The sequence below is a fragment of the Carica papaya genome, chromosome 5 (assembly GCF_054855325.1).
Source record: "Carica papaya isolate Zhongbai chromosome 5, ASM5485532v1, whole genome shotgun sequence".
NCBI lineage: Eukaryota > Viridiplantae > Streptophyta > Magnoliopsida > Brassicales > Caricaceae > Carica > Carica papaya.
In genome coordinates this window covers 12,849,049-12,871,549 of record NC_142313.1, presented here as the reverse complement: position 1 = coordinate 12,871,549, position 22,501 = coordinate 12,849,049, and the positions used below count along the sequence as shown (strand labels likewise).

The 22,501-nt window shown below is 35.6% G+C and overlaps 1 protein-coding gene across 1 annotated transcript; it reads left to right on the top strand.

Annotated features, from left to right (window-relative positions):
* Nucleotides 1–14,559: 14,559 nt before the first annotated feature.
* Nucleotides 14,560–15,686, top strand: LOC110825031 (germin-like protein subfamily 2 member 4). The gene is made up of 2 exons (XM_022055497.2): nucleotides 14,560–14,797; nucleotides 14,908–15,686. The coding sequence occupies exons 1-2, from the start codon at nucleotides 14,683–14,685 to the stop codon at nucleotides 15,453–15,455; spliced, it is 663 nt and encodes a 220-aa protein (XP_021911189.1). The 5' UTR covers nucleotides 14,560–14,682; the 3' UTR covers nucleotides 15,456–15,686.
* Nucleotides 15,687–22,501: the final 6,815 nt, after the last annotated feature.

The following is a 22,501-nucleotide window of genomic DNA, read 5'->3' as shown; positions in this document are numbered from 1 at the left end:
AAGAACAAGTATCCCCTCCCTAGAATTGATGACCTTTTCAATCAGTTGTAGGGTGCCCAGGTCTTCTCCAAAATAGACCTGCGTTCAGGTTACCATCAGGTGAAAATCAGGACAGAAGACATCCCGAAGACAGCCTTTCGAACCAGGTACGGATACTATGAGTTTCTAGTAATACTATTTGGACTAATCAACGCCCCAACTATCTTCATGGACTTGATGAACAGGGTCTTCAAACAATTCTTAGATTAGTTTGTTATCGTGTTTATCGATGACATCCTGATTTATTCAAAAAAGCAGAGGGGAACATGTTCATCATCTAGCTCAAGTTTTGCAGGTTCTTAGAGAAAAGAAATTGTATGCAAAGTTGAGTAAATGTGGATTTTAGCTTGAGCAGACTACCTTCCTGAGACACATCATATCAAAAGATGGAGTGTTAGTGAATCCTAAAAAGGTTGAAGCAGTGCTTGGCTGGGAAAAATTGACATCAGTTAAGGAGATCCATAGCTCTTTAGGGATGGCTGGTTATTACTGCAAGTTTATGCAAGGATTTTCTAGTCTAGCTGCTCTTCTGACTCGGCTCACAAAGAAAAATGTCAAGTTTGAGAGAAACAATGACTGTGAAAGAAGTTTTTCAGAGCTAAAAAAGCAGCTAACTACTGCACTTGGGTTATGTTTTGATGCAGCATGGGAAGGTCATAGCCTATGGGTCCAGACAGTTGAAAAGTCGTGAGAAAAACTACCCCACCCATGACTTAGAGCTTGCCACAATCATAGAGGCCTTGAAGACTTGGCGACATTATTTGTATGAGGAGACTTTTCAGATTTATATTGATTACAAGAGTTTGAAATACATATTTACTCAAAAAAATCTCAACATGCATCAAAGAGAGTGGATAGAAATTCTTAAGGACTATGATTGCAATATCTTGTATCACCTGGGAAGGACAATGTCGTAGCTGATGCACTCAGTAGAAAAAATACAGGTACATTAGCTCATCTAGTGATTTCATAATGCAGACAGATTGGGGCCACATAATAAGTATGGTTTTAGGACTTGAGGATAGTAACATGTTTGGGCCACCTGACCGTTCAGACTGAGTTAATTCAGAGAATAAGAGAAGCTCAATCTGCCGATTCCACCTTAGTAGCCCTCAAGAGAGATACAGAATAGGGAGTTAGCTCAGAATTTTGAGTCTCCGCCAATGGATTGCTCAGATTCCAGGACAGAGTGTGTGTTCCAAATGACAGTGAGTTAAAGAGGTACATTATGACAGAGGGTCATAGCTCAAAGTTTTTCATGCATCCCAAAAGTACTAAAATGTACCAAAGTATGCAACACCGATTTTAGTAGAACAAGATGAAAGGAGATATAGCTGACTTTGTTTCTAAGTGTTTGGTATATCAATAGGTCAAAGTAGAACATCAATGCCCAGGCGGTCTACTTTAGTCATTACCGATCCCGGAATGGAAGTGAGAACATATCACCATGGACTTTATGACAGGATTACCTAAGGCACACTCAGGACATGATGTCATCTGGGTAATTGTTGACCGGCTCACCAAGTCTTTCTACTTTTTGGTCATCCGAATAACCGATCCCTTGGATAAGTTATCAAGAATGTATATCCAGAAAATAGTCAGATTACATGGAGTGCTAATGACAGTAGTGTCTGACAGGAACCCCAGGTTTACTTCTCGGTTTTGGAATAGCTTTCAGTAGCCATGGGAACGAAGTTATCCCTTAGTGTAGCATTCCACCCTCAAACTGATGGACAGTCAGAAAGGACAATCCGTACACTTAAGGATATGCTTCGAGCTTATATCCTTGACTCTGGGGGCCATTGGGATGACCATCTACCACTGATAGAGTTCACCTACAACAACAGTTACCAAACGAGTATTGACATGGCTCCGTATGAGGTGTTATATGGGTGCCCATGTAGATCGCTGATTTATTGGGAAGAAGTGGGCGATAGAAAACTGCTCAGCCCAGATTTAGTAGAAGAGACTATATCTAAAATAGTTAAGATCAGAAAAAATATTCAGACGGCTCAAAGTAGGAAAAAGAGTTATGCGGATACCCGGAGGAGAAATTTGGAATTTGACAAAGGCGACCGGGTGTTTCTTAAGGTCACTCTTTTTAAGGAAATCTGTAACGACCCCGAAAATCCAAAAGAAAATATATAATAATTTAAGTGCAGAAGTGAAATAAAAGGTTAAGGTTTACATCCCTTACACAATAACTTAAAAGTACTAAACAAACATTACAGAATGAATTCTCTGAAAGAAACACGAGAAATAAAACAAGTAATGAAAAATAGAAAGTATCTACCATCTACTCGCAATCTTCATGCGGATCAGGCTCTGGAACCAGATCTTCTTGATCTGAAATGGTTAAATAAAAGATGAGTTACACTAGCCCAGTAAGGATATCACACTATATCATCCTCACAGAAGCAAAAGTTAGTATAAAATCAAAACAACTAATGGAGCACTAAATTTAGCAAATTTGTTTATCAATTATAAAATCATTTACCATTCACTTATCATAGTAGAATTTATGAAAACAACCTATAAAGACAGTAATATCATACAGATCATAACTTTGTGAACAATCAGTAATATATAATATATTATAAATTCATATGCATTAACAATAAACCAAATCATAACTGTTTCTCGTTTCACCAGCCTACTAGTATCCATAGGGGATCATAGGGGTGTCCCCGTTACACGTGAACCCTTTTCATTAACAATCTCAATTACATGGCCGTCTTCATACCCCGTTCGGTATGAGAACTAAGACATTAAACCTCAATACCCCGTCCGGTATGAGGGTGAAGCAAGCCGTCCCCATACCCCATCTGATATGAGCGCCAAATTACCAAGTCTCCATACCCCGTCCGGTATGAGACAACGTTCACGGTAGGGTTCCCTATGAACCTGGTCCGTCCACCATCTCCCAGGATATCTAGTAAGGCTATCATTCTATCTGTTTATTTGATCACACCCCTTTCCTGTTTTCCCTTAGTCTCCATTACCAAATCAAACATAAGTACATAAATAAATAAACATGCATATAGTAATGCAATCATGTCTAAAATCCCAAAATTAAACAATGATCAGGTAAGGCAGTAATACATGCATTTAAACCATAAAATAGATAAAGTAGATACCATCATACTTTTATACTGTAAAATAAATCAACAGAAATCAATAGAAAATAATGTCCGATTCGGGCTCCATTGACAATCCGTAATTAATTATGCACATCTATTTAATTTGTACAAAATACCGTATTATTACTTATTGAAACTTCAATTCTATGATAGGGAATAGGGTAAGGGATCCTTACTTGATTTGACGCTGAAAGGCTAAATGGTTTACTGCGCCTACGGGTGGTCTCTAAGTTCCCTGAATTTTTTTCAGGAATTGAAACGCACTTATAGTACCTACAAATGTCCCAAATAAATCCAAAATAAGTCTCAGGGCCTACTCAGCCAATTTTAGAAATCTGGCACGGCGGCTTCACTGTGCTCTAGCGATGGCGCCGCCGTCCACAGCAGCGGTCTGCCTCGAGTCGGCCATTTTTGGCCGAATTCAGTCGATTTTACATTGATTCCTACGTGCACACACGCTAAAGGGCATTGGTGGACCAAAAAATATGAAAAATCGAAACTCATCGGCGGCGGAGCTCTCCAGTGCGGTGGCTCCTCCGGCTCATGTTGCGGTTGGGTGTTTCGCTCGGTCAACCTGTAGAGAAAAAAACGGTGATCACAACAGTGAATAAATTACACGAAACAGGAATCGGGAAGGGACTCATCAGAGGCAGTTTGTGAAATTCACTGCGGTGGTGGCGCCGAGCTTTGTCGGTATTTTTTGGCCAATTAGCCGGTTCTTTCACTCTGATTTGGATTGGGTGAGTTTAAAATTGAATTTCGTGCAAAAGAGAAAATTTTTACCTTTTTTAGCAGTCAGAAAGGGTTCCGGTGCGGTGGCGGTCGGCTCCCCGGCAGCTGGGTTGTCTTCTCCGACTAGGGGTTCTAGTGGTTAGGGTTAGGGTTTGGGTGCGGATAGGGTTATTTATACCCATCCGCTTTTGATCTGGGTCGTCAATCGCTTTTGATCTAAACCGTTTGATCACGATTAAATAAGGAGTGAATCTGGGCCGTTCGTGCGCGATTTACTCAGAGTCGTCCATGCGCCCAGGAACGGATCTCAGCCGTTCGATCGTGCGCACGCGGATAGCCCCCGTGGCTCCCCCCGCATGGCCTCCTGCATCAGTACCTCTGCCACTTAGCGTGTTCTGGTTGGTCGGGACTGCTGACCGGGCGTTTGACATGTCGTATTTTTTCTAAATTTCGTTTTAACATTCGATTTCTGATTTTTCTTTTAAAAATACCCATAAAACCCAAATTTTCACTCTTTTTTCTCAAAATTATTTTCAATTTAATCCTTTATCAATTTACTTAATTTTTTTCATTAAATTAAAATCAAACAAAATATAATAAAATAAATTAAATCATTATATTTATTAATAAAAAATAAAAAATAAAAAATAAAAAATTAGGTGGGTGTTACAACTCTCCCCCCTTAAAAGAAATTTGGTCCCTCAAATTTTTCTCTCACACTCAATCTAACAGCTGAGGATACTGGGCTTCTAAAGTTTGATTCTAACTCCCATGTAGCCTCTCTCGGTGTGTGGTTCTGCCATATGACATTTACAAAGGAAATTTTTCAGTTGCAGAGTAATTTGCTCTTTCAATCCACAATGCTGACTGATACTTCCTCGTAGGATAGATCCTCCTGGAGTAGAAGAGGCTCGTGGACCAAGACAGGAGAGAGGTCCGGGTTATACTTGCGTAGCATGGACATATGAATCACATTGTGGACCTTGGAAAGTTCTGGAGGCAATGCTAGTTTGTAGGCGGCAGTACCAATTCTGTCTAAGACTTCAAATGATCCAATAAATCAGGAGTTCAGTTTTTCCCTCCTCCCGAACCTACTGATTTCTTTGAAAAGAGTAACCTTAAGGAACACCCAGTTGCCTTTCTCAAATTCTAAATCTCTCATTCGGGTGTCCGCATAACTCTTTTGCCTGCTCTAAGCCGTCTGAATGTTCTTCCTGATCTTAACTATTTTGGATAAAGTCTCCTCTACCAGATCTGGGCGAACAGTTTTCTATCACCCACTTCTTTCCAACAAATCAGCGATCTGCATGGGTGCCCATAAAATACCTCATACGGAACCATGCCAATACTCGTTCGGTAGCTGTTGTTGTAGGCGAACTCTATTAGGGGTAGATGCTCATCCCAATAGCCCCCGGAATCAAGGACACAAGCTCGGAGCATATCCTCAAGTGTACGGATTATCCTTTTTAACTGTCCATTGGTATGAGGGTGGAATGCAGTACCGAGGGACAGCTTCGTTCCCATGGCTTGCTAAAAGCTATTCCAAAACTGAGAAGTGAACCTGGGGTCCCCGTCAGACACTGCTGTCACTAGCACTCCATGTAATCTGACTATTTCTTGGATATACATTTTTACTAACTTGTCTAAAGGATCGGTCATTCTGATGGCCAAGAAGTGGGAAGACTTAGTAAGCCAGTCAATAATTACCCAGATGACATCATGTTCTGAGCATACCTTAGGTAATTCTATCACAAAGTCTATAGTGATATGTTCCCACTTCTATTCTGGGATCGGTAATGGCTAAAGTAGCCCGCCTAGGCGTTGATGCTCTGCCTTGACCTGCTGACATACCAAACACTTGGAAATAAAGTCAACTATATCTCTTTTCATCCCGTTCCACCAAAATCGAGGTCACATACTTTGGTATATTTTAGTGCTTCTGGGTTGCATGACAAACTTTAAGCTATGGGCCTCTATCATGATGTATCTCTTTAACTCAATGTCACCTGTAATACACACCATGTCCTAGAATCTGAGCAACCCATCGACGGAGACTCAGAATATTGAGCTAGCTCCCTGTTCTGCATCTTTCTTAAGGGCTACTAAAGCAGAATCGGCGGACTGAGCTTTCCTTATTCTCTGGATTAACTCAGACTGAACGGTTAGGTGACCCAAACATGTGACTCTTCTTAAGTCCTGAAGCCGAACCTATTGTGTGGCCCCAATCTGCCTACATTCTGAAACCATCAAATGGGCTAATGTACCTACACTTTTTCTAGTGAGTGCATCGGCTACCACGTTGCCCTTACCCGAATGATACAAGATGTCACAATCATAATCCTTAAGAAATTCTATCTACCTTCTTTGACGCATGTTGAGATCCTTTTGAGTGAATATGGGTTTCAAACTCTTATGATCGGTATAGATCTAAAAGGTCTCTCCATATAAATAATGGCGCCAAGTCTTCAAGGCACGTATGATCACGGTAAGCTCTAACTCATGGGTGGGATACTTTGTCTCATGACTCTTCAATTATCTGGACCCATAGGCTATAACCTTCGCATGCTGCATTAAAACACAACCCAGGTCTAGATAGGAGGCATCACTGTAAACTGTATATCCCCCTAATCCACTCAGTAAGGCTAGCACATGTGCAGTAGTCAGCCGCTTCTTTAATTCTGAAAAACTTCTTTCACAGTCCTCATTCCACTCAAACTTAACATTCTTCTTTGTGAGTCGGGTCAGGGGAGCAATTAGACTAGAAAACCCTTCCACAAACCTGCAGTAATAGCCCACCATTCCCATAAAGCTACGGATCTCCTTAACTGATGTCAATTTCTCACAGTCGAGCACTACTTCAACCTTTTCAAGGTTCATTGATACTTCATTTTTGATATGATGTGTCCCAGGAAGGTGGTCTACTCAACCTAAAATCCACACTTACTCAACTTTGCATACAACTTATTTTCTCTGAGAACCTGTAAAACCTGAGCTAGATGGTGAGCATGTTCCTCTCTGCTTTTTGAAAAAACCAGGATGTCATCGATGAACACGATACCAAATTGATCCAAGAATTGTCTTAATCCTACTCATCAGATCCATGAAGATGGCTAGGGCGCTAGTTAGCCCAAATGACATGACCAGGAACTCATAGTGTCCATACCTGGTTCGAAAGGTTGTCTTGTGAATGTCTTCTATCCTGATTTTCACCTGATGGTAACCTGAATGCATGTCTATTTTGGAGAATCTGCGCACCCTGGAACTGATCGAAGAGGTCATCAATCCTAGGAAGGGGATACTTGTTTTTTATTATGACTCCATTCAACCCTTTGTGATCAATACATAACATCAACGTTCCATCTCCCTTTTTGGCAAAAGTAACTTCAGCACCCTAAGGGAATACACTATATCTGATAAAATCACTGTCCTGCATTTCAGTGATCTGTTTCCTTAGTTCCTCCATCTCAACGCGGCTCATGCGGTAAGTTGCAATCGAAATAGGTTGGGTTCCTGGTTGTGGGTCTATGGTGAATTCGACTTCCCTGTCCACTGGCAGTCCGAGTAGTTCATTTAGAAATACATATGAAAAGTCCCGGACTACCAGAATCTCTTGAATACAATTCTCTTTCTTGGGTTTGCCTAGTTAGAGAAAATAATAGGGTTAAAATACTCGACGAATAAGAAAATTTGTCATCAAGGAATAAGTACCAAATGATTTTATTAATTTGTAAATGGCTCATCATTAGGAGGATTAAATACAACCTTCTTGCCGAAATAATCTATGGACGACCCAGAGTAAATCACACACAGACGGCCCAGATTAGATCGTGATGAACGGTCCAGATTCACTCCCTATTTAATCGTGATCAGACGGTCCAGATCAAAAGCGAACGAATATAAATAACCCTCATTCGCACCAAACCCTAACCCTAGCTACCAGACCCATTGCCGGAGAAGACGACCCAGCCGCCGGGGAGTTGACCGCCGCCACCTGCCGCTGCACCAGAACCCTTTTCGACTGCCACATAAGGTAAAAACTTTTTTTTTGCACGAAATTCAATTTTAAGCTCACCCATGGCAAAATTGAAGCCAAAAAACCAGCTAATTGACCGAAAAACACCAGCGAAGCCCGGTGGCGCCGCCGCATAAAATTTCACAAAATGCCTCTGATGATGCCCTTCCTGATTCCCGTTTTACATAATTTTTCCACTGTAGTGATCACTGTTTTCTTCTTTACAGGTTGACCGAAGCAAAACACCCAACCGCAAAGTGAGCTGGAGGAGCCGCCGCACCGGAGAGCCCTGCCGCTAGTGAGTTTTAATTTTTCGTATTTTTTTGGCTAACCGATGTCCTTTAACGTATTTTTTCATAGGGATCAATGCAAAATTGGCCGAATTTAGAAGAAAACGGCCGACCCAATGCGAACTACCACCGCAGGTGGTGGCACCGTCGCTGGAGCACGGCAGAGCCCCCGTGCCGGAATTCTGAAATTGGCCAAGTGGGCTCTGGGACTGATTTTGGGTTTATTTGGAATATTTGTAGATACTATTAGCGCATTTTGATTCCCGGAGAAAAATTCAGAGAATCGAGGGACCCCCATAGGTGCAATAAACAGCTTATTATTCCCTATCATAGAATTGAAGTCTAAATTAACAATAATATGGTATTTGTGCAAATTAAATAAATGTGTATAATTAATTACAGATTGCTAATGGAGCCCGAAGCAGAAATTATTCTCTATTGATTTTTGTTGATTTATTTTACAATCTAAAAGAATGATGGTATCTGATTTATCACTTTTATGATTTGAATGCATGAATTGTTGCCTTACGTGACTACTGTTTGATTGAAAAATTGAGATATGATTACATTCCTTGATGCATGTTTGTTTGCTTTTGTGGTCATGGTTGATTTGGAAAATGGAGACTAAAGAAAAATAAAAAAGTTGTGTGATTAAATAAACAGATGGAATGACAGCCTTATTAGATATCTTGGGAGATGGACGGACCGGGTACATAGGAAATCCTACCGTGAACGTTGTCTCATACCGGACGGGGTATGGGGATGACCCGCTTCACCCTTATACTGGACGATATATTGAGGTTTAATGATTTGGCACTCATACCGGACGGGGTATGGGGGCGGCCCGTAATTAAGATTGTTAAAGGAAAGAGGTCACGTATAGCGGGTAAATCCCTATGAACCCCCATGGATGCTAGTAGGCTGGTGAAAAAAGTGACAGTTATTATTTGATTTATTGATAATAGATATGGATTTATAATATGCACTATGATGGCTGATTATGCATGAAATGTTGGTCTGCATGATATTATTGTTCTTATAAGTTGCTTTCATAAAATTCCACTATGGTAAATGAACGAGAAATGATTTTATGATTGATAAATGAATTTGCTAAATTTAATGCTCCATTAGTGATTTTTGATTTTATTCCAACTTTTACTTTTGTGTCGGTAATATAGTGCGATATCCTTACTGTGTTAGTGTAGCTCATCCTTTGTTTAACCATTTCAGATTAAAAGGATCAGGTTACAGAGCCCGATCTGCAAGAAGATTGCGAGTAGATGCTAGATATTTTCTCTTTTTCCGTTTATTTCCTTATTTCTTATCTTTCTTTCAAAGGGTAAATTCTGTAATGTTGTTTAGTACTTTTAAGTTATTGTATAAGGAATGTAAACCTTAACCCTTTTATTTCACTTCCGCACTTAATTTACTATCTATTTCTTTTTGGATTTCCGGGATCGTTACATTCCTTATATCAGTTCGAGTTTGGTAAATCGTTATTACTTAAAAGTGGTATCTTTTTTCTACTCATTGGAATGAATATAACATAATGAGAGTTTAGCTTTGTTTCCTTTACGACTATCCAACCCTTCTCATTCTCATCCAAAATGTGAAAGGCTAATAAAAAAACATTGACAAAAATGGACTTATCCCTCCCCCTAGTCTTCAATTTTCATAAAAGAGGAGGTCGAGAAATTTGTTTTTTTTTATCAGAGAGATAGAATTAAAAAATTTATCTAGTTTGCTCCATCCAAGCACTTTAGCATAGAAGTAGGAGTTCTTCTTTTTAAAGATAAGATTTTAGTACAAAATACTAGAAGCAATAAAGGTAACATAAAAGATAACATATGTTTAAGATCGATTAAGACGAAAGCCTCTCCCTCATCTGAACGAAGAGTAAAAGAAAGATTCATATGACCGAATATTAAAAAAGATATGAAAAAACCAAAAAATATTTGACCTTACTCGATGCATGACTTGCGAATTCTCATACACTTATCAATAGATGATACATGAAATCAATAATAATATAATAACAAATAATCCTCAAGTTAGAACCCCTGTAAATTAAGTTCAACTCAAACTTAAAATTATTTGTAAGAAATGTACGTAATAACTATTTAGCTTATATTATAACATAAATATGAATTATGAGTATGTTTAAATTTTTTCAAAATTTAGTCAAGTTTCTTTAATTATAATCCTTTAAGTTCTTTTCTAATTTCAATCAAGATTTTTTATTTTTTTAAAAGTTTTATATTTTTTGTAAAATAAACTTTTCATATATCCTTTCAAGAAAAAATATGTCCATGTCTCAATGGTGATATACTAATGCTAACATTTCTCAACTGTTAAAACTTGAATTATAATATATTTTCAAAACATAAGAACTAGTAAATTTTTGAAATTATAAAACTCAAAAATCTCTGATATAGTTAAATATTAGAGTCAAATCTAATAAATAATATGTAACGGCCCCAGAAATTTAAAATTGAAATGTGTATTAAAAATATCAAATACGGAAGTGGAGTCAAAAAAATTTGATTAACATCCCTTACACTAAAACCAAAAATGTGCTCACGAAATATAAAAAATCAAACTACCTAAAGGAGAAACTTGAAAGTAAAAGCTACGAATATGACTATGGAGTCTTTAGGCATCCCCTTCGTCGTCCTCCTGCGGAACCGGCTCGGGAACAATGTCTTCCTGATCTAAAATGATTAAATAAGGAATGAGCTACACTAGCCCAGTAAAGACATCACGATATCTCACCGTCACGGAGGTAAAGGTGGGTAGAAAACACAAAAAGACCAATGGAGCATAATTTACAACAAATTCTTTTATCAATAATAAATCCTTCACCATCCACTTATCTCAGTGAAATTTATAAAACAGTATACGAAAGCAATAACATTATCATCATCATGAAATCATATATAAACTATATAACATAATACTTATCAAGCCTTTTGTAATTCAATCGTTACACAACATATTTTCCTCATTTACCAGCCCACTAGTATCCATGGGGATCCATATGGGTCCCGCTACCCGTTAACCCTTAACACTTGAAATCAGATTCCAGGGCCGTCCCCATACCCCGTCCGGTATGGGCACTAAAACTATAAACCTCATTACCCCGTCCGGTATGAGGGTGAAACGGGCCGTCCCCATAATACCCCGTCTGGTATGAGCGACAAAACACATAAGATCTCCATACCCTGTCCGGTATGGGAGACCACAATCCCGGTAGGGTTCCCTACGGATCTGATCCGTCCACCATCTCCCAGGATATCTAGTCAGGCTGACCACATTTATACAATTACCCATCTACATAATCTTTCATTCTCTTTTTCCTCAGTCAGCATCATTAATCCACATACAAACAAGCAAAACGGTAATTTATGCCAAACAGACAACATACAGCATCAATATCCCAGTCATTCAATTCATAATCAATAAAACAGTAAAATATGCACACGAAACTATAAAATGAAAACATCAAACCTCATACTGCATTTAAAACTGTAAAACAGGCCAAATAACAGTTAACCGACAAACACACTAGACTCGGGCTCCATTAGCGACCTTAAGCAATTTCACACATTCGTTGATTCATGAAATACCGTTTTATCATTTATTGAACTTTAATACCGTGATAGGAAATAGGGTAAGGGGTCCTTACTCGTTTCGGGGTCCGAACACGGTTTCACAGTGCGCCTACAGGCTGTCCCTAATTTTCCCTAAATTTTTTCCGGGGAACTGAAACGCACTACTGGTACCTGCACGTGTTCCAAAAAATCCCAAATTAGGCCCAAGGCCCCTTTTTGGCCAATATCGCAATTCCGGCACGGCGGCTCCGCCGTGCTCCGGCGACGACGACGCCGCTTGCGGCGGTGATCCGCCTCAGTTTGGCCGTTTTCGGCCGTTTCGAACCGAATTCGGCCACACTTGCATCGATCCTTGCGATAAAACAACCCTAGGGCCATCGGGGGGCCAAAAAATTACGAAAAACCGAAGCTTACCGGCGGCGGTGCTCTCGGGTGCGGCGGCTCTCCGGTGAGGTTCGTGTTTTTGTGATTCGGCTCTGATCAACCTGTAGAGAAAATAATGGTGATCAGGGTGATATAAAAATTGCATCAAACGGAGGCCGGGAAGGGCCTCATCGGAGGCAAAAATCGAGGGGCGCGGCGGCGCCGCTGGGTTTCGGCCGTTTGGCCGGGATTTTAGCTCCGATTTGGCCACAGGGGAAATCAGCGTGGAAAAACGAGTCGGGAGTATGAAATTTACCTCGATCAGCGGTCGGAAATCTCCCTGGTGCGGCGGCGGGTGGCTGCGGCCGGCGTCTGGTTCGTCTTCTCCGGCGAGGGCAGGCGGCTAGGGTTTTTGTGGTCAGGTGTGGGGGTTCTATTTATACCCTTTTGCCTTTTGATCTCAGCCGTCCATTTTGATTTAATCTGGGCCGTCCGTTTTTGATTGAATCTGGGCCGTCCGATCGCGCATACGCGGATCGCCAACGTGGCTCGTCCCCGGTCAACATGGTTTTACCACATGGCAGGTCCTGGTTGGCCAGGACTGCTGACTGGGTCTGCTGACGTGGCATTTGTTTTTTTTTTTTTTCAAATAATATAATCAAAATTTTTTTTTTATATATTTTCCGGGTGTTACATAATATCTCTTAAGAATCTTTTATATATTAACTCAATTGACTAATCCACTAATTTACTTAGTCAATAATCATATTGAAGACTATTAGTAATTATAAGATGTTATAATTATGACGTATCATATATAAGTATTAAGTTTACTTTCTTTAATGAAAAATTTTAAAAAAATTATACATGACACAAATTAAAGTGTTCAAATTCGTTAATAAATATGATAAAGTGAGATATAAATATCTATTTATAAACTTATACAAACTTATTATGGTTAGAATATACATTTTGATGAGATAGTCTCAGAGTTTGACTTCATTGAGATGAATAAGAATAAATCTTCTGCTTACAAGAAGGTTATTTGGAGTAAGATAATAATCTTAGTTCTATCTATTGGTGAAATCAAATTATGATGCATAACCCAAAATCAACAATACAATTCGAACCAACACATACATAATTAGTATAGAACTTAATATCTAAATAAACCATCTATACTTAATTTATGATTGGAATTAAAATAATTTAAAAAAAAAAAGTAAGAATTAATAGAACGCCGCCGCAAGAGATAACTTAATAAATATAATCAATTTTTCACTCTGTACGAAGGTTGAAGACAAAACCTCCTTAATGAGTACTAAAGCCATAGATATGAAGGTAGAAAGCTTGATACTTTATTGATGAAAATGTGAAAAATACAGCTAATGCATGATGACTACTTATAAATGTAAGCCAAGAGAATTACAATAGGAAAAAAACTTCTAAAATATAAGATATTTATCTCTAATGCCTACTAGGAAAACAATAAATTATATATGATAAATTTACAAATGGTAAATGACTCTCCCCCTTCGATTATCACTGTCCATGCTTGATATCTATCCTTGAAGATTTGGCTATGAGATGAAGAAGTATTGACAAGGTAAGAAGTCTTGATTTCTTACGAAAGTTGAAGTTGAAATTCACATCCATCTTGGTGAGATAGAGTGTGTGACAAGAATTGTAGAAAAAATAGGCAGTTTTTTATATTAGTAAAGGTTTATATATTTTGTGATTTGTATTTTTGTTGAAATAATAATAGAAAGAATGATAGACTTAATAGAACATACAAAAATAATAATAATAAAAAAAAAGATAAGAAATATCAGGATGAGAGAGAATATTTTTTTTTTTGAAATAATTTTTTGTAATAGTTTTATTTAATATTTAAAGAAAAAAAAAAACACATGATAAAGAATAATATGTTGAAGTTAAAATTTAAATAATATAAATAAAATAATTTAAAAATAAATGTATTGTCCATGTCGTTTGTTAGTTTAACACAAAAAGCAAAATCTAGAGGAAGTAAGTTTTTATAAGTAATAGCTTTGAAGTCAATACTCGTTTCCCCTTTTATAATGACACAGCATCTTACTTGGGGCAGGCTTGAGCCATGCTACTTACAACTGCAAGAAAATGAACATGACCATTCAACCACTACATTCTCTGCAATAATTAGGATGTTCCTAATCCTAATTATAATAACATTAAGCATATAAACAAAATAAATAAAACAGCAAAAGTTAATATGATGAAACCAAATACTGAGTCAATCTTCCATGTAAACTTGCCTTGGATGTATGAAGAAGATCTCTTTGAAGTCTCCTCTCCATTGTTTTTCCTTTTTTTTTTTTTTTTTTTTTCTTTTGGGTATTCCATCACTCTCTCCCTCTTTCTCTCTCTATACATCCACCATTTATTTCTTTTCTTAACAATTTTCTCTTCAGTATAAAAGTCAACCAAGTTCCACAGCCTTCCTCCAATTTCCAACCATGGCCTCCATTACTTACCTTCTCGCATCTCTCCTAATTCTCTCTTCCGTTTCTTCCATTGTCGCTAACGATCCCGATATGCTTCAGGACCTTTGCGTTGCTGATCGGACTTCAGGTATATATCCCTATATATATATGTATATCAATCTACTGTATATCTCCTCACCCACCAAAATTTATCACAATTAACGAATGTGTTTCGCTAATTTATTTATTTTGTTACAGGAATCGCCATTAACGGCTTTGTTTGCAAGGCGACAGCCAACATCACAGCAGACGATTTCTTCTTCGACGGCCTGGCCAACCCGGCCACCATTAATAACTCGGTGGGTTCGGTCGTAACAGGCGCTAACGTTGAGAAAATTCCAGGTCTCAACACATTGGGCGTCTCGCTCTCCCGGATCGACTACGAGGCCGGTGGTCTTAACCCACCGCACACGCACCCACGCGCCACCGAGATGGTGTTCGTTCTGGAAGGTGAGTTGGATGTAGGGTTTATCACTACCGGCAACAAGCTATTCAGCAAGACAATTAAGAAAGGTGAGATCTTTGTGTTCCCGAAAGGCCTGGTTCATTTCCAGAAGAACAATAAGAAAGAACCGGCCGCCGTCATTTCAGCCTTCAATAGCCAGTTGCCGGGAACTCAGTCCATCGCGGCTACTCTGTTTGCGTCCACACCTGATGTGCCTGATAATGTTCTCACCAAGGCTTTCCAGGTTGGGACGAAGGAGATTGAGAAAATCAAGTCCAGGCTTGCACCCAAGAAAAGTTAAAAAGCATGTTGAGTAGTCCTCCATTCTGTGCCCGAATTTCTTTTTTTTTTTTTTTTTTTTTTTTTTTTTGTTGCACGAATTTATTATGAACAGTTGGGAATGCTGATATTAATTTTTTTTTTTTTTTACACAATGGGAAACTGCTGGAGTGGGTGGAACTGGATATCTGTAATTAACAATATTATTATGTCATTTTGAGTTACGAATAATTCAAATTTCTGTTGATTATAATGAGACTGAGATGCTTGAAGCGTAACTTGTGTGGGCGTTAGGTAAACTTTTTTATTTAAGTCCTAAAAATTGTTATTTTTATGTATGTACTCAAAAAAAAAAAATGTAAGATTTAATTAATTAATGTATTAATAGATTATAAAAAGCTAAATGGAATTTTATTGAAATAAACACAAGGACATTTGCTAACAGTAATTAATTAAAAAAGAAGCAGAGTATTTTATGGTGTATGCCAAATAATTGGAATGGAAGGAAAGTAAGATATCATGATGTTAAGGAGAGAGACTGCTTACCATATCAAATGGTTTTTTTTTTTTTTTTCCCTTTTAAACATGATTGGTAGGTAAATAATAACACAGTTCAATCATTCATCATAGAATTCTATGGAGAAGGCAAAATTGAGTATAAACTATCATACCTTTTCTACTACCTACCAATTATCTTACAAACAATTTATTATTGGAATGTTTCTACATTTTTTTAAAAAAAAAAAAAAAAAAAACAAACTTATGATAAGTTTGTGAATTTTGAATGCGAAAATTACTAGATTTATTACTGAAAATAATTCACAATCTAATTTTATATTTTAAATAATATTATATTTTAATTTGTATATATATATTTAAAATATTTATTTGAATATATAAATTCATACAATCATCAATAACCGATACACATATGTTGATGATAATATAATAATAAATAAGAACATATCTAAATAAAGTTTAACTTTTAACCTATAATTTCTTTTATGAGAAATGTACGTGGTAACTAGTTTAATTTATATTATAACATAAATATGAATTATAAATATGATTTAGTTTCTCTAAAATTTGGTCAAATTTCTTTAATTACAATCCTCCAATATCGAAACTTAAGTTATAATATCTTTTCAAAGTATAAGAACTGGTAAATATTTTAAATTAATAAAATTGGTTCTTTAAAACTCAAAGGTCCCTGATATAGTTAAATACTAGACTCAAATCTAATATACAATATTTCTTAAAAATATCTTATAATTATATATTAAACATTAATTTCATTATATTCCTTAGGTTTATATATATATATTAACTTAATCGACTAATTCACGAAGTTACTTAATCAATAATCATGTTGAAGACTATAGTTATGAGGTATCATAGATAGGTATTAAGTTTACTTTCCTTAAAGAAATACTAAAATATTTATACATGACACAAGTTAAATGGTTCAAGTTTGTCAGCCAATATCATAGATTGAGATGTGAAGATCTATTTATAAACTTATATAAACTTAGTATAGTTAGAATAAACATTTTGATAAGATAGTCGAAGAGTTTAACTTCATCATAAGTGAGGATAAATCTTCTACCTATGAGAAGGTTACTTGGGGTAAGATAACATTCGTAATTCTATCTACTAGTGAAATCAAACTATGATGTAGAACCCAAAATCAACAATGCATTCGAACCCAAACATACGCAATTAGCATAGAAATTTAATCCTTAAATAAACTCTACATACTTCCACACTCAATCTATGATTGAAATTAAGATAATTAAAAAAAAGAATAAAAATTGATAAAATACCACAAGAGTTATCTTAATAAGTATAATCAAATTTTCACTCAATAAGAAGGTTGAAGACAAAAACATTCCCACAAAAGCCATCGAGTATGAAGCTAGAAAGCTTAATACTTTCTTGATGAAAACTTGAATGAATACAACTGATGGATGATGTCTATTTATAAATGTAAGCTAAAAGAATTATAGTAGGAATCAAACTTATAAAATCTAGTATATATATTTCTAATGCTTATATAGGAAAATAATAAATTACACATGATAAATTATAAACGATAAATGACTCTTTCTCTTCTATTACGATCATCCATGCTTGATATCTATCCTTGAAGATTTGGTAATGAGATGAAAAAGGTTTGACAAGATAAGGACTCTTGATTCCTTATGAAAGTTGAAGTGGAAATCCACATCTTGATGATAAGAGTGTGACATAAGAATTGTAGGAAAAACAGGCAGCTTAGAGGATTTAGAATCACGACAAGACTTTAAGGGATAAAATCACATGTAAAATATGATTCAAAATCTTGGTTAGGACTCTCCAAAGGTGAATGATCCATTTTCAAGAGATTAAGGACTTTTTATATTGGCCGATTATGATGAGATAAAGGAGAAAAAGTCTCTTGCATGAGAAAAATTTTCTCATGTGTGAGAAAAAATCTCTTATGAGTGAATCAACCATGTCATTGTAAGATAAGTATTCTTGATCCTGAATGTGTTTAATATGTTTTATAATTCTATCCAAGTTGTCCATGATAAGAAGAGTGAATCATAAGGAGATTACTTAGCCAAAAGTCCAAGATTTTGACGACTCTTGATGTCTACTATGTGGATAATTACTTAGTTAAACATCCATAAATTTTAGGACACACTAATGTTTGGTTTTGATGATAAAAAATACTTACAAAAGGACTAGTAGAGAATCCATAAAATGTAGGACTCTTAAGCTCTTAGATTTCTTGGATTATAGGACACTTTAATGGCTACCTTTTTCCATGAATAATGGGTTCGACTTAACTTTTTCAAGGCCTTTAAACTCTAGCCAAGCATTCTTCATGAATATATCCTTTAACATACACGTTAAAGTCTTTTTTAAGTTTATTAGCCCATGATTTAGTAATATTCTATCTATATAGCCCAACTTCACCATAAAATGGATTCAATAATGGGGATTTTTTTCATATCAACTTTGCTCTCTTTGAATTGGATTTTTATTTCCACATAAATGGACCAAATTGTGATACTTTTTCCTTGTATTAATCTTGTCGTGACTTTCATACTCGAGGAGGCCTAAATCGTACCCTTTTAAGATAATGAACCCATGAACTTCTATAAGTTCCCTTGTGGCTGTGAGCTCCATCTTGAGTTAGGTCTTCCTCTCCTTTTAATATGGCCATAACTTTTTTTTTTTAAAATAAAATATGGTCATAACTTTTAAGCTCATGTATCCATGATTTCCTTTATGGCCATGAACTCTTAAGCTTATGTAATCTCCCATGTGACCCTGAGTTGTGTTTTAGTTGTGAGTTAGAATTTATATAATTTGGATTCGTATTAAACTCATTGACAATGAAAAATTGGGAATATGTGTGCAAATTTTAGGCAAATGATTATTGAATTACTAATTTAAATATTCAACACCATATTTTACTAGTTAGGTTCAATATTATAATGGCATTAGCGTTACTTACCCAAATGTTAATCTTATTTTTTTTCAATAACCATACGAATAATTTAAGGCTTAATTATCACTTCCTTCATGAAAAGATATGAAGGGGCTGTCTGATAATGTTTTAAACTTTTTAACATATCAACTAATTGATCTAAAAGAACACATTCTAAATTATAATTTTAGGATTTGTATATAATTTAAAATTATAATAACTAACAAGTAGTCATTTTACAAGGACATATTAGTGACATTATTTGATATTCTTATTTTATCTTTATATAAAGATATTGATAAAAAAAATAAAAAAATAAAAAAAATTAATTTTTTCAATATTATATTGATCATGATGCATTAAATCAAAGCATGAATTTCTATAGTTACGATAACAATAAATTTGTCTGTAATCAATAGTTATTTGTTTATATTCTTATATTAAAATTTAAATATTTATTCACATTATTTTTAAACATGCTTGTGAATTAAATTAGATTGAATCAGGTTTTGACCATAATTTCTTTAAGATAGAGACACTTTATTATAAATTAATTGAAAATAAATAAATAAACTTACAATATTTTCATGACATTGGTATTAATTTTGTTTAATATTTTTATTTTTATTTCAAAAAAGCCAACATATAATCAAAATTAAGAAGAGAGTTATATATCTGTAAGTAAAATGAATATGTAGCAACTATATTAGATGATGTAATAGCCTGAAACTTAAAAGAAATAACTTTATATTTTTAAATGCGGAAGCAAATAATAATGTTAGGGTTACATTCCTTACACAGTAAATTTGAATACCCAATAGAGATACGATAATGTACCATCTACAACAGTTCGAAAAAGAAATCAATGAATGATTAAAAACAAATAAATAAATATTTTAGAGGGTTAACCTTTACTAGCACTTGATGGAGTCTAAGAGGTAATTTATTCACAACCCTCCTGTTGATCAGGATCTGGATCTTATTCTTCTTGATATGAAATTATTAATAGAAGAGTGAACTACATTAATTTAGTAAAAATATCACGCTAATCACTAATACAAAAAATTAAAAGTTTGTAAAAATCATAAAATAACTAATGGAGCCCTTAATTTAAGTAAATTCATTTAACATAAAAGAAAATCATTTATTTTGTATTTATTGTTTCAAGTTTTCCAAAATGATATATGAAGATAATAAATTCAAATATCATTCTTATGACACATTTACATGAACAATAACAGTAAACTCACTTCATTCCCTACTTACTAGTACTTCTGGGGGTCCATAGGAATATTTTCCTACTCATAAACCCAATATATAGATTTATCAATTAACTCGGTCATCCCCATACCCTGTCCGGTAATAGGTACCAAACCAACTATCGCCTCAATACCCCGTCCAGTATAAGAGTGAACAATATCTCCTAAACCCGTTCGGTATGAGACTTCTTAGCCCTGTCCGACTGAGGTAATGTCCACAGTAGAGTTTCTTATATATTGGGCCCGTCCACCCTTTCCCATGATACTCAATAAACCTTTTTATATAGATTTTCATCAATCGCATACCAATATCTCATTTTATATTCATAGATCAATCAAATAATATTTAAACAAACAATACAATTTCATACCTCAATAATTAAGAAATATAATTAAAACATTTATTTCAAATCAGTCAATCAGATAAAAATTACAATTAGACAATCAATAAATGATAAAGCAATTAAAAGTAGTAATTTAAATCATACGGTAGAACAATAAACAATTTAGGCAATATAAAAAAATAAATAAGTAACACAGACGAGTTATGACAATCGTACACTAACCAGTTTCTAGCTCCACTAGTGACCTGTAATTATTTTAAGAATTTTTTTAATTTTTTTTCACAAAACACAAGATATTCGATTATTAAGCCTTAATTTACCATAACAAGGAGTAAGATGAGAGATTCTTACCAAGATCGGTATTTCGAAACGGGATGCTATCTACTAAGCCTCCTGATGGTTCTTGAGTTTCCTAAATTTTTTCTACAGAAATCAAAATACTCGTCACGTACCAAAAAATACTCTAAAAAACTAAAATCGGTGTTGAAAAACTTTTTTGGCACATTTTAGGGTTCTGGCACAGCGATGCTGGCTCTGCTATCCACAGCGGCGGTTCGTCTCAGCCTAGTTGATTTTGACTATTTTGGCCAATTTTGAACGGTTTTACATGTATCCTTGCAAAAAAATACGTTAGGAAGTCTCGGTTGATCGAAAAAGTCAAAAACCAAAACCTACCAGTTGGGGAGGTCTCCGGGTGTGATGACTCCATCGGTCCTTCTTCGCGACTGGGGTTCTTATTCGGCTAATCTGCACCAAAAAGAGACGGTGAATACAGTTTTCAAAGAATCGTGTGAAACGAAAAACGGGAAGGGGGTCATCAGAGAGGGTTTTGAGTTTTTACCGCTACGGCTCTGCCAGGCTTTGCTCACGATTTTTAGCTCACTTGTCATCTCTTTTGCTCCAATATGGCCACAAAAAGACTCGAAATTAAAATTCAAGCGAAAATGAAATTTTTTTACCTTTTTTCAGTAGTCAGCAGTGGCTCTGGTGCGGCGGCGATCGGTGGTCCACTTCCTTATCCGGTGTCTGATTCTTTTTCTTCGGCTAAGGCTGTGCTGCTAGAGTTAGGGTTCATTGGAACATGATACTTAAATACCCACCCTGTGTCGATTTCGGCTGTCCGTTCGGGAATACATGGCCCTCTTTCGTCCATTGGATCTATCTTATTCGAGAAATAAATATGGACCGCACGATTGAATTGAATCTGACCGTTCAATCGCGTCTAAAGAAGAAATGTATTTAGACCGCTCACTCGTGCAGGATGAGATCTGGACCGTCAAATCGCCGGACATATAGATCGCTTGTGTGGCTTCCCACGTGGTGTCGATTTTAGCGGGATTGCCATGCGATGTGCTCTAATTCGCTGGGGCTGCTAACCGGACCGTCCCACATGACCAATTTTTTTTTTTTGCAATTTAACCTCATGTTTTCAAATTTTTTTTTTCAGAAACATTCCCCGATTCAAAATTTCACCAATTTTTTAAAAATTATTTTAAATTTTATCATTAATTTATTTTTTTCAAAATTTTAACAATTATATAAATTAATTATTTATATAATTGTTTTGTAAATACAAAATTCATCTCGGGTCGATTTTCGGGTCCGAACATTAGTGATGGTGTATAATATTCTAAAATTTAAAACATATTATAAATGAGCCTTGCTGAAACTCATGAAACCTAAATCAACAAGTTCAAGGCAAATATGAATTTCAAGAAACTTCATTTTACAAACTTATGAAATTGAACAACCAACAAATTCGTGAATATGTGTAACTATCTTGAATCTTCTATTTATACTTCTTAATTCCTTTGACTTAATAAAAAATTTTATGTTCAAAATATTAAGATTTTTAATTTTTTAATAAATAAGATTATTGATTATTTTTTCAATTAATATTGTAAAATTTTATAAATTTAAAGTAAATAAAAATATTAAGATTCAAATTTTATTTCTTAGTTTTTCTTTTTAAAAAAACATTTCACTT